The sequence below is a fragment of the Coccinella septempunctata genome, chromosome 7, assembly GCF_907165205.1.
Source record: "Coccinella septempunctata chromosome 7, icCocSept1.1, whole genome shotgun sequence".
In the NCBI taxonomy this organism is placed as follows: Eukaryota; Metazoa; Arthropoda; class Insecta; order Coleoptera; family Coccinellidae; genus Coccinella; species Coccinella septempunctata.
This window is the reverse complement of record NC_058195.1, coordinates 457012-471061: the sequence shown is the minus strand read 5'-3', so window position 1 is coordinate 471061 and position 14050 is coordinate 457012. Positions and strand designations below refer to the sequence as shown.

At 42.6% G+C, this 14050-nt stretch overlaps 1 protein-coding gene across 1 annotated transcript; it reads left to right on the top strand.

The window, feature by feature from the left end:
* The first annotated feature begins 9220 nt into the window (after positions 1 to 9220).
* LOC123317397 (serine protease inhibitor dipetalogastin-like) lies at positions 9221 to 9820 on the top strand. Its single transcript, XM_044903910.1, has one exon. The coding sequence runs from the start codon at positions 9235 to 9237 to the stop codon at positions 9748 to 9750; it is 516 nt and encodes a 171-aa protein (XP_044759845.1). The 5' UTR covers positions 9221 to 9234; the 3' UTR covers positions 9751 to 9820.
* The last annotated feature ends 4230 nt before the right edge of the window (positions 9821 to 14050 follow it).

The window sequence follows — 14050 nt, the reverse complement described above, 5'->3', positions numbered from 1 at the left end:
AAACAACCAGCAGTAACACCTCCTTAGAGGACACTACTAGCTACTACATCTCAGGAGGCATCTGAAGAGGATGTGGTAACTAGAAACTGACAAGAAGAACTCTGGAACTGGGAGAACAGTTGTAGATTGTGGTGGTGACAGCTCCGATGAGTGGTACAATAGACCATAGACCTAAAGACAGAATAACCTTTATTTATGATATAGAAAACGCCAACAAATTCCACTAAAATACAATACAATAGTAATTGCAAGACACAAAATTCAGAAGTAAAATAGAAACATAACTCCTACAGTCTCTGAATCAGCTGATTTTACCCTCGTACCTCTCCAAATCGGCGCCTACAGACAATAATAACAACAGATATGACAGACGCCGCCAAAACAACATGGCGTCTCTGTCAACAACGACCGGTTTGTCTATGCTCCCGTCGGAAAACACTTCAATACCCCTTTGCCGCAATTCGTACCCCGATTTTTCTTGACTTTTGATCTCTCCGCTTAGGCACGTCGCGTTAAAACCAGACCCGCCATGAAAAACTTATCTGGACCCGAATGAAAATATGAATAATTAAAATTCTCATTTTTAAAGGGGCCCTTTCTACCTTTCAAATGAAATGTTTTTCATCCCGTGTCCCGGTTTTTCCACTTTATTTGGTTGAGTAATTTCCGCTTTTTCCTTTCCCTATCTTTTCATTCGCATTCATTCCGCTTTCCCGGGGTTTTCCCGACTTTCCAGCGTCGGCGGTTAATCAGCTGAACGGCCATTTATTATATCGGTACCTTTTTAATGTCGGCGTGTATTCAGTTTCGCCATATACGAATTTTTCGCTTATGTATGGGGGATAAGTTATTAGTATTCTCTCGAATAAATTCCTCCCATAGCAGGTATTGGCGCACCCTTAACCGATAACGGAGCCCGAGCCTCTTGTAGTGATTTACCATTCTGCGAACTTTCGAAATCGCAGTTCCCGTACACAAAGCCTTCCCGGTAGTGGACTTTGTGTATGCGATTCCTCCTACGGCCACACAAATCTCGAGGAATTCCGGCATGGAGAGCAGGCCACTTCCGTCCCGGATTAGGGGACATGCAGGCTCGAGTGACTCTCGAACCGAAGTTGGGGCAGTTCTCGACAACGGATACCTACTTGGAGTGCTCCGAATGCCATGTCTTAATACGGGATATTTTCAGGGGCTGGAAGGAAGGATTTTCGACGTCTTGACTACGGAGAACGTAGGAATATTTATGGCAGTTTCGAATCTTGACACCAGGAGCGCTAGTCCCGATTGTCATGTCCTTTGTTCTGTGGTCCGGTCAGAAGATAGGTTAAAGGAAAAGATCATAGAGTGTTGAGTTAGAGAGAAGATAGAGAGCATAGATATTATAAATTCTATGATGGCGAGGAAGTGTGTTTCGTATTTTATCTTGTACTGATGCAAATCTCCGAAAAAAGTGACGAATCCTGAAAGGAGTTACCACCAGGCCCGTCGAAGATCGCGAAAAGCACCACCAATGGCATTAATCTCGTCGGGGAAAACTAATTTGTAGGGCTTTCCATCCTCCGCGTCGACCTTCTCCTTAACAAGTTTTAAAGGACACAGATTCCTATCTCTATGATTGATGCGATCCCGACTCCAGATTGGTCCGGGGTTATCTCGACGCTCGTCCCGCTCGCGCGCGACAATAAATCGTCACGTGACGTCCTCATGTTGACGTTGCTCAACATCGGAGAAAACGGGGCAGTTATAGATGCTATCTCTCCCCGTACTGGTCCGGAACAATGTGTTCTTTATTATGATATTCCGGGCGGAAATTTATTCGGAATGATGGACGATCGACCGATTGAATAATGGATCCATTCCGAACGCGTTCCATTGAATACGGACTCGCCTGTTGTCTCGCGTTACGCTCGCCGTTACTCGCGAATAAGTAAGACGTTTTGTACGGGTTTTCGCACGTCACTTCTGCGAATGATCGATTGCCCTCGGTATGCCTGGTGGGAAAACTGTCAGTTGATTTGTTCGGGGATAATTCAATGTGGACCAGTTGAATGAATGTTATCGAAGAGCGAATCTGGACTACCTTAAGGTAGTCCTATGCCTAAATTGTAACATGAGTACAAAGTCATGTTAACAGAGTAAATGTAACAGAGTCATAGTTACACTTGAGTACAAAGTCATTGTAATGAATCCCAGTTTTCTGAGGAAAATTGGAGTTCATTTTAGTGCATTCCTTTCGTTTTCATATTTCCGCCTTTGAAAATATTTAATTCTCAAATATTCAGTACGTTCATTCCGATAGGCAGAGTAAATGTAAAAAACCGTTTATCTGTGTTTAACGTTGTTTTTCTTGCATGCCGTTGAAGATTTCGACGTTTTTCATATGTTGATATGCGATAAACCGGAGCTGACGACGTTTTTCATTCTTGCCGCATTCTGGAATTTTCAGATTTTTAACGTGTGGGGGGATTTGCCTATAAAAGCAGATTTTCCCCAGCGACGGTCTCTTTCACTTCAGTCCTTCACCTTTGACTTTTGACTTCTGATTCTCTGTTACTTCAGTCGTTTTTACTCTTTCTGCTCTTTTACTTCAGTCTCTTTAGTTATTATAGTTCCGTACTTTCTGCGATTCGACGTTAATTGTGTGTCCGACAAGCCGTTCAACAATTTTAAGAATAATTTTGTGTTGCTAGTATCAGTGCTATTAGGGATTAATTTTTAGTTTTTCATTTGTTTTTCGCGAGTGCCTGAAATAAAGGAGGTAGGTCCCCGTCTTTACCGTTCAGTTTCTTTATTAGACCTACACCGGTTACTCCTTTGACACTGCTGTACTGTATCGCTTTCTGTTATATTTTATCGTACTTTACCCTGTTTCGCGAGTCTGACTTTCCTTCGCTATCAGTCATGGCGCGTAAGCCCTTGGGGTACTGAAGGGAAGGTCCCATCAACCCCCCTGTCCGCGTTCAAAGTGTTGAATCCGAAATCTCTCCTTTTCTATCAGTCATGGCGCGTAAGCCCTTGGGGTAGAGAATAAGAAATACCGCTCGTCGTCGGTGAAATCCCGTAGTTGCGCTAAAAATAGACCTTTTCTTCGCTATCAGTCATGGAGCGTTATAGCCCTTGGGGTAGCGAATAAAAGTCTCGAATAGATCCGCCCTGGTTGTGTTTCTTTTCTTTGGAGAAATACAATTAATTACATCCCGATACCGTATAGCAAGTCATTTCACTTCGCGAGGTCATCCTTAGTATTCATTTCGTCAGTTCTGGTTGGCGCATTTTAATGAACAACCTTTGATTTTTCACTGTACCTGGTATAAACTTTACAAAGTGCTCGTGACCGGATAGAATTTCCCGAATGTATGTTTGCTGATAGATTCGCTCATATTTCATACCTACACATATCTCCGTTGTACATATAATCAGTTTCCGAAGGTGTGAATTAGTACATAATTTGATTATGACTACTTCGTTATCGCTACCACCCTAGATAACAGCGAACTCTGTCTCCGACTAGCAGCTACTTTGGTAGGCTTGCTATTCTTCCTAGTGAAAAGAATAGCTGGCGCTCGAGATAAGTTTTCTCCGAGGTAACCACGTTACATCATGTTAACAAAGTAAATGTAACCGAGTCATAGTTACATTTTGGGTATAGGACTACCTTAAGGTAGGAAGTTTCAAGTTCCTTCAATTTTTAAGCATTATAACAATATTTCAATTGCTTTGCTCATTAAGTAAGTGCTAATAATATCACCCAAGTTTACCCATAACTAGACACTTCCCAAATGAAAGGGGCATAATGAGGATGTAACTAAGAATTGTAAATTCCATCATCCCTACACAGCTTCCACCCATTACCCAGGCAGACGCCAGGTTCCTGCCAAGTTTCAATTCGAAACAGAAGACAGGTATAATGTAGGCTTAAGTTTTAATTAATTTAGTTTCAAATTTATCATCCGGCTTTAATCTGGGCGTCACAACAGCGCCAAGGTCTGACAAAGAAATTATTAATAACTTCGAATTAATATTGAACCCGCTGCCTACTTCCCCGTAGGATGAGTCATGTGGAGCGAGGGGAGTTTGAGGAGGAAACTTTGGGAGAGGTCTGCATCGGAATTCTCGGGCAATTTAAGGGTGTGAGTACTTGGCCTTCAACTCCATTAATTACTGCTTGATAAGGAGACTCACTTGAAGAGGAGGCTCCAGATGTGTTTAATTTCAAATTTTGAACGCTTACACTTTGTAGAGTACGACTGCATCTTTTTCTTCACCGTTTTATCCCTACATTGATAATCTCTAGTTGTGTTCTTTCTTTCTTTCTTATTTTACCAAATTTTATCAGATTGACCGCAAAGGCCTTCCTCCACGGCTTCCATCTTTCCACAGGCTCACTTTATGCTGAAATATACGGAATAAAATAACACTTAGACGACAGAAAAACGTTGAGGCTTATACGCCAAAAGCCGTCGATGCCACTTTAATACGCCGACCGGACCAGACGGGGTTCCCTTATAGATTATGGCAATAAAAGGGAGATTTGAGGCTTTTTATCGACACTTCCCATCCCCAGAAGCTTTACGGGACCGAATATACGTCTTTTCGACCCAACTCGGCGTTTTAATAGCGTCATTATTGACCCTGTTACGATCATTCGACTCATCTCGCGACATCTTTGTTTATGTGTCATTCTTAATGGTGGATGTTGCTTTATTACACTTTTCGACCTCGTAACAAATTTCGCAATGTGATAATCTTCCTTCGTAATATGTTTCCTTCCCGAACATCCTGCTTTTATGTCTGATTATTCCTTTTATGAAGGCAGATGGAGAATTGAGGGCGCCATAACCATGAGCAAGTCTCTGTGTCTTTCTTCTTTTCTTCTTCTCCTTCAGAAGTTGGGAAACTTTCGATAACTTCCTCGTTCAGTTTTAAAAATATGATATCGCATAATCAAGATTAAAATAAGACTTAACAATAAGAAAACTGCATCTGTATGGAGTGAAACGTGAAGAATATCCCCTTCATGAAGTTCTGGGAGTATCAACCCCTTCCCCTTCCAGAATAGGTACATTCATTCAATCTCGAACATCTTCGGGGCGAACTCAGAGACTGCGGAAACTTTTCATTAATTTTCTCAACGCGGCGTAGTTCCAGTCGCGATTCAAATTATCGCTCTATTCGAAAAAGGTGAAGCAATCCTCTATTTGCCTTTAATTACTCCATGTCCCACCTTCAACCTACGAAGGATTCGCTTTTTTCTCCGCGTTCCCTTAATTATAAACTTCCACATGACTTAAAGGCGCAATTAGATGGGGCTTCGTCCGGCACATCTCCCCTGGACCTCATTAGGGGATGTTTGATCGGCGAAAGAATGTAAAACGGGAGGAAAACGCCGAGCCTTTATCTTTGACGGCATCGAGACTCTTCGCAAAAACGCTGGGGATTTTTTACGAGGGTTTATTATCCCCAAACAATTCCAAACTGGGAATCAAAGGAGGCAGTAAGCCTCGAACACTCAACCTCTACGTCATGAGGCAGACGCAAGGTCCCTGCTCCACCAAAGGCTTGTAGTGAACTTCTATCACTTGAGGATTAGTGGAGCTTCATCTCAGAGAGAGCTTGGCAAGAAGTGGGGCTTCAGACCACACATTATACCCAACCAACGCATCTGTGGTGTGGTGGTTTTCCATAGAAAAGGACTGTAACCCCACCAAGACCACTTGATGCCAGAGGAAAACCTGCCTCAGCATTATGGACGCTCTGAGGTCTACCCTTACAAGCGATGGAGTGTCTGCTAGGTTTAAAATCCTGTACACCTCGCTGTTGAGGGGGTGGCTCTGAAGAAAACTTGCAGAATCTAGGAACAGAGACAAACAATTGTTAAGGAGGGGATAAATTCTAGAGGGTGATTGATCCTGAGAGAAATCTGAGGTTTATCTATACAAGAATTAGACTTTTTTTGCCTGAAGGTCCCAGTTGGTTCACCAAGGGCCCTTTGATATCCACAGGGACCTGTATGGGGATTGTATGAACGTAGAAGTAGAAGGAGAAGTGGAGCTCAATACATTTCAATAAAAAGTGTGGTTAAGGACGACCCTAACTACGTCCCTGCTTCATATTCTTGTATAAAACTCCAGTTGGGTCAGAAAATAGCCAGAATTCCAAGGTGATTCTGCTAGCTTAACGTTGGTGAATGGGTGAAGGTACACTGAATACCAAACGAAAAGAAGTTCTTGTCTTGCTGCATCAATGCATCAACGTATTCTCTGGCTGTAACCTCCAGCGCAATAATTTCCATCAAAGCCACGCCACAATGACATTTTCCCCCCAAATCCATCAAATCAAGGAGCCCTCCCGGCCAAGAACGCTCCTCACGTAATGTTTATCCGGAAAAACCGTGAAGAACCAACGAGAGACAATCCAGGAACGCGATAAAAACTTTTCCCCACTTCCGAAACATTCCCGATACCGGCGACCGTTCCCAGATCGCAGATTTCTCGCGGAAAATGCGACGCCCCAGGCCGGTCGGCAGGTATTCCGGGAAATTTTACATAACTCGAAGGTGTCGGAGGGAAGTTTGGTGGAAATTCGGACATTTGCATTCGCGAGGAACAAGGCGGGAAATTGAAAAAATATTGGGGTGATGGTATCGGGGGAGAAGAAGGGGTCTGGTGGAAATGGGGTTAATTTTCTTTCCTCCCTTAGCTATTTCAGCGATTGCCTTTCCTCACCTTGGAAAGGGATCCAATGGCTGCTTGCCTCGAGTTGCACAGTTCAGGAGAAGAAGCTGGAAGAGACAGAAAAGCCGAATTTGAAATTTCCCATCATCTTTTCCCATAATTAGGTGAATGAATTGAAGGTTCATGCCGAATTTGCTCGGAAAATCCTGAAACTTGACCTATTTCTCCCATTTTGATGAGGAATTACATGAATATCAATACCAAAACCTAACCTAACCTAACCTCACTGAACCAAACCTAACCTAACCTCACCAAACCTAACCAAACCTAACCATACCTAACCTAACCTAACCAAACCTAACCAAACCTAACCAAACCTAACCTAACTTAACTATACCTAACCTAACCTAACCAAACATGAATATCACCATTTTTATGGATGTGGGGTAAATAAGTTGACTTGTTTTAACCGTCTAGAAATGATAATTATTTCTAAAACTTTGTTTGGCTTGGTTGTATTCCTATTTGATTCTTAGATGGCTGAAGTACTCACAAAAAACTCAATATATCATAGAAGAATGGATTTGTGTCAGCAATATTATACCGAGATGAGAAAAGAACAGAAAAATCTGGCAATTTCTAGACGCGGCACCTCCAATGTTTACCTCGTAGCACAGTCCCATCAACTTCTTTTCGGTGTCACGCCGCGTTCATATTTCTCGGGAACGGGTCCCATAGGGTGCGCAAAATTACCGAAAATTTGCATGTGTAAAGCCCTGGGAGACGGGGAGACTTCATTATTTCTGGCCGGATATAAATCTTTTATGAGATAAAGAGTCCTGAATTATATTCCTTCATCTGTTATGGATGTTTCATTGGGAGGTTTGAGACGGAATTCAGATTTTTCCCGTCTAGCAAGGGCATTTTTCCGCGATATGAGGAGAAATATTGCTATTTTTGTAATAAACATGACGATGAATTAGGGTAGATAAGAAAAGGTACGCTGCACGACAAAAACGTTTTCATTTCGCTATAATATTTTAGACTGTCGGTCAGTTTTGTGCCCTTCTCCAAGGAAGTAGGAGTTGTGTTGCTCTGAGGAGGTCTAATAAGACCGAAATTACGATCAGCATTTGCCATTCCTCTGCATTCTGAACGGTCCTTAACGATATTCTCATTTCAATCTCTTTTGATATGTTAAATCTTGTATCTTACTCGAATATTTGTCTTTTTGCTTGTTAAATTTCTTTATTTGACTTTTTTTTCGTTATTCTGAGCGTAATTGAAATTCTGTGAAAGCCCCGTTCCTCTACGTTTATTCATTATATACTCCTTTCATTGGTTGCCTCATCTGTCGGAAAAAAAAGTAAACGTTTTCCCGAGAAACGCGGCGAGACGACAAAAGGACGCTAATAAGGACGCGCGTCGCTACGCCCTACGCTTGTTCACTTGCCCCCCGAAAGACAATGGGTCTATCGCAACCGGTGCAATTTTCGATTCCCGGAAAATATGGAAAAAAGGAACCGACCGCCTTTCTCGCTTTAATTGAAAAACGGGAAACGGCGTTTTCCAGAAAACGAATAATTTTCCGGGGAATTCGGCACTAACTGCGCTGAGAGTGCGTCGTGCGCTCAACAGGCTGCTTCGATCTGGACGTGAAGGAGCAGAGGAAATGAGGTTGTCTTGATTCGAACCTTTTTTGTGGCATGAACCGGGTGAGAACCGTGTCGAAACTGTTCTGTGGATAAGATCGAAGTTGGTAAAGTGTTGTGGCCATGTTATTTTGGTTAAGCCTGTCGAATATGTTGACTGTTATTCAGTAAACGATGCTGGATCACCATAGCCAGTAACAGGATTGAGGGAAATGTCTGAATGACATGGCACTTTTGTAATGTAGTTAAAGTTTCAGTTGTATTAATCTTCCCAAACAGTCGTATGACTCTTTTGGGCTGAGCAGAAAGCTCCTGAAAAACTCCATACAGCTGAAGTTATCTGATGCTCTCTGGAGCTGTTTGCTTAGCTGTTTGATCTGATATCTGATCAGCTTTCTAGCCTCCTTTGCTATCTGAAGCTGTTGGATCAGCTGTCTGCTTATTTGTTCAAGACTGTCTCCTTAGCCCAAGTCATAGTCAACTATTTATCCAGGCACCAAGAGTTCTTGAACTCTCCATATAGTTTTCACCTTAAAAGGAAATTTGAGGTTCAATCTACGTCTGGTTAAACCAAAAGAGTCATAGACGTGCCTCTTTTGGTCTAAGCTCACAAAAGCTTCAGACAGCTAAGCAGACTGCTGTGCAGGTAGCTTCAGTTAGCTAAGAAGCTAAAGCTGCCCAAATATATCTGATTATGTCTGCTCAGTTGATATTCCAGGGGCATTTTTAGCTGATTGAACTTTTGCTCCACATTCACTGGAAAACCCTTCATTTTACCACTTTTACTCATAGCCATAAAAACGATTTCAATCTACTACGAAACATCCGTGAAAATTAACGCCGATTTAACAGCCCTATCAAACTTTTTATCGCGTATTCAACAGTAAGCTTCGATTCATTCGGCGGTAATGGCGAAAAATGAGAAATTATTCCGTGTTATAGTCATGCTATGGGCAATCATCCTCGAGGTTTCCACGGAAGATCGTGACAGTGAGATGTGCGACTGCCCAGAAACCCTAGCGCCGGTCTGCTCGTCCAACAAGAAGGTGTTCAACAATTCCTGCCATTTCCATTGCTACAGACGGATCTACCCCTCGCTTCGGGTAGTTGGAAGGTCTTTCTGCGCGTCTTGCGTTATCCCAGCGAGCAACGAACCTGTATGCGGCTCTAACGGCGTCATATACATGAACTTGATGCAGTTCGAATGCGACAGGAAGGCCTACCCTGAGTACCACCTCAAACTGAAGGAGTTACGATATTGCACGATCTGCGACTGTCCCCGTTTCTCGAAAGAGGCAGTTTGCGGCTCTGATGGAAGGCTGTATGATAACAGATGCGAGTTGGAGTGCTTCAAGAGGGTGTACCCTGAGATCAGAGTGGTGGAAGTGGCTATGGATCATTGTGTGGGAGAGATATTCGTATAATATTTGAAAATCTGTTACTTCTTGGCATTAATCAAGGAATTTCATATTTTATTAAATACTTCCTACTCTTCATTCATGATAAAACTTAATTAGGCAATTATCGTCAACGTAGATTGAAAGAAACTGTTGTTATATCACTCTAGCATGCTCAGTCCCGATGTTCAAAAGACATAACACCCCCGAAGAGGGGGATCCAGTGTCTAAACAATGCCATCTATCGGACAAATCCGGACGTGCGTGGGTCCTCGACGAGAGAGGTCCGAGAAGTCCAGGACAAACGAGCCCCACGTCATTCTCTGGTCTTTCCTGCCAATTTATCCTTCGTTTTTCGCGCCTAGTGCCGACCCGCGGTCAGAATGAATTATTTAGAGTGTTTGCGACCACCTGTGAATAATAAAAAATCCCCGGTCCGTTTCCGGTCTCCGCCTGGATTTTCGGATTGACCCTTTTCAGATCCTGGCCGCTGTCTCTCAACCCGATGACGGTTTTTAGGGATCCGGCGCATACCCGTCAAATCTTGGTGATATGAATATATTTCTCCCTGATTCTCGACCCTTAAGGGTTGGAGTGTACGGTATGTTAGCTGGATCTGGAGCTCTAACTGGGCGCTGCGGAAGTTTGAAGGTTTCTCATTGATGTCTGACTATTCTTAATCGAATTATAGATGTGAGTCGAACAGTGGTAGAAATGATAAATTTGGGACGCTACCATATGTTGCAGTTTCTCCCATGGCGAACTGTAAACATGGGAACTATATTCGAGTCCACCATAAGGTCTATGGAGTTATAAGTAACTTCATGGAGATAGATTCTGGTCGGTATTCTTATAAGAGCTACTTCTCCTCAACTAGCAACTGTTCGTGTCCTCTAAACTTTGAATTGCACCATCACTCTTTCATTGACCGACGCAGAAGCCCCACTCTGGAGCTAACAAAGCCCCACTCTGTTTGTTTGAGGGTTTCCCATTGATGTCTGACTATTCTTCATCGAATTTTAGATGTGAGTCGAAGAGTAGTAGAAATGATAAATTTGGAACGCTTCCAAATGTTGCAGAGTCTCCCATGGCGAACTGTAAACATGGGAACTATATTCGAGTCCACCAAAAGGTCTATGGAGTTAAAAGCGACTTCATGGAGATAGATTCTGGTCAGTATTCTTATGAGAGCTACTTCTCCTCAACTAGCAACTGTTCGTGTCCTCTAAACTTTGAATTGCACCATCACTCTTTCATTGACCGACGCAGAAGCCCCACTCTGGAGCTAACAAAGCCCCACTCTGTTTGTTTGAGGGTTTCCCATTGATGTCTGACTATTCTTCATCGAATTTTAGATGTGAGTCGAACAGTAGTAGAAATGATAAATTTGGGACGTTAAGTTAAGAGCCAGAAGTTTTTCACCTCAAGGCTCAAGTTCCTCTGCCGAGAGTCCTTCAGAATTGCATAGGGATCCATCGCCTGAATTATTTAAATATACAGACTCCTTAGTTAGTTAATGTCCTGAGAAAACTCCATCAGCATCATCAAGAAGACGAATTAAAAATTCTTTAATCAGAGACTGATTCCAACAAGCCAACGATACTGTCCGACGTTTAACGCTACATAAAAGGAAAACATCCGTATCCGGGAGATCAAACGGGTTTCGGAAAGACGGAGGAAAGGGAAATTAATCCAAAGTCCAGGAGACCAAACACCGTTCTAGTGGAATCACTTTGGAACAACACAAATCAGACCCTTTTCCAATTACGTAACGGACGAGCCCACCGATATTGGTCCCTGCGATCCGGATCTGCTCTTGTTTATAGAGCTCGGCTTGTCGTCCTTTTTTGCGGTCTGGAGATGGAACCAGCATCTGGGAAAAGAAAATTGTCGGGTTGAAAATTACGAGTAATGGAGGACTGTAGAAGGTTGTATTTAGGAGGGAGGAATTTTTGTGTTCTTCCTAGGTTGTACACCCTATGTTTCGCCTACACTTAGGGTGGCAATCCCAGTGTTAGATTACAAGGATATTTGAGGTGTTATTCCCAGAATTTCCCAGAGATTTCTCCTTGAATCCTCCCAAACGTCATAGGTAGAATTTATTTCCCGATATCTCTCCTGGTAGCGCCGCATATACAGGGTCTGATTCATTCATACCTCTCCCTCATAAAAGAATCACTTCAGCCTTGTTGTTCCGGTACCCGGAGGATTGAGATATGAATTATTAAACGTTGTCCCCGGTGCCCGCTTCATTTCCAGAGCCTGGTTTCAACCCCCTTCACTGCCTCGACACGTTAGATCCTGTTGAATCCATCAAATTCCTAGAAACGTCGCGAAAAACAACCTGCATAATTCACCGTAGATTGACGGCCTCAGCGCCGAATATTTTAATGATGAGTTCGGAAAGTTCCCTCGCGGACATCTTTGACGTTGGGAGGTGTGCACTGGAAAATGTGGAAAAAGTTGCTCTTTCCAAGTTCAGTCGTTAGCGGTCGGAATTTTTTGAGGCGGAACGGTAGAGGCGGACGAGGGAGTTATACTGTTGGAAGTTTTAACTAGGGTGGGTGGTTTTGTACGTTTATATGTTTTTTATTCGGAACCGGCGGTTTTACCAGTTTTCCTGTTTGTTTGTCGGAAAAACAAAGTTCCTCGTTGATGCCTCGATAGAACGTTTGATGCTTCAAGTGCTGCGAGAACTTGGACCTATGATAAAACACGTTATATTATACTGGATTGATTGGGACCTGCAAAGTTTTTCCAGGCAGCTTCCATCGTCCTGGACGAGTTATTCGAAGCACGTATCTTCCAGAAAAGTCATCGTGGATCAAAATGTGATACATATCCTGAAAGAGCAACTCTTCTCGTGACAATCATCGATCTCAGTGCAACCGTTTGGTCTTGACGATTTCCTTCTCCAAAAACTTCATCTTATAGCATTATCCTATGCCATAAGAAAGACAATCAAGCAAGGACCATAACATTATTGTCCTAATTGATTCTTAAACGATTGTATATCAAAAAATGATGTCTTTGAAAGTGTATCTTCATGATGAAGCAAAGCATAACCTCCATCATTCCATAAATTAGCCTGGTGAAAGGGGAAACGCAATAATTCCCCATAATTCTTCTCCTTTCCCCTGGGGGAGAACTCCAAAGGAGCCCGTTGATTGGTCAGAGGGCCTCCGGCCGTGAACGAGTGAAGAAAAATCTTGACGTACATGAAATATTCAAACGCCTAATGGACCATAATGGAGTCAGCCGATAAATTGTACGTCATTCTGCCCCCTCATTTCTGATGCTAATGCTGATCGCTTAAAGTCCTTAATGAGGGAGAGGTTTTTGCGGCCTCGTTTGGAAATAACCCGACGAAATATGAATTTCGAGGAAATTTTTTTTTTTGGTCCGAGAGCGAAGGGGATTTGTGTGAAGCGGATGAAGTATCGCGTTGTTTCTGTTTTCACCTCGAATGTTTGGAATCCCAGGTTTGCTTTTTGCCTATTATTGGGATGTTGGAGTTGGAAGTTTTTTGTTCAGACCATTGGGTAGAGTTGAATATTGATCGCTAGGCATATTCGATAGTTTGCAGGTTGTAGTTCTGTTTTGGCATCAGGTTTCGCTTTATACTCTCACTATATTTTCCATATCATGTCAAACTCGAATCCGATCATCTGTGGAGAGCCTTAAGTAATTTAATTCCCCCTTAAGCCGCTAAATCCATCGATGTATTGGATATTCATTTATTCAACCTTCCTCCAGTGAGGGTCTTCATCATACATGAAAAAGGGGTCAGAGGTTCAATGAAAATAGACCCTTTTAATCGAATCCGTTGGGAAAACCCTTTTTCACCGTTGGCAAACAGAACCAGATTCACTTGCAGGTTTATACAGGTTTATCTTCGAAAATATTCGATCACGTTCATCAACTAACTCCACGATATGTTTCATCTAGCAATCGGCGAACTTCAGCTACAGATTTCTCAAAATTAAAGAAGTATCCCATCAAATCACATTAACTAAATTAGAGAGAATAAGCTATCGACTATACTTGAGAGAAGGTGTGGACGCTCACCTCATAATATGTAAGTACATTGGGAAAAAAATAGATAAAGAAATGACTCGAACCTTTGACGAAACTTTTCGATTCAGCAAATCCATTGAAGTCGGTCCCGACTCGACGAAATCGGGAATAATATTCTTGACTCAGTCCCCCGTACAAAGCCGATTTGCCTCACTCTGTTCGCCTTTTTAAATTGTAAATCGAAAAGTTCTATCGCGACGCCGTCTCCATACACCGACGACAGATGTTCGTTAAATATTCATTCCGGCTA

Bases quoted from the DNA above. Each gene is read 5' to 3' on its own strand.
- LOC123317397 (XM_044903910.1), top strand. From the start codon at position 9,235: ATGGCGAAAAATGAGAAATTATTCCGTGTTATAGTCATGCTATGGGCA.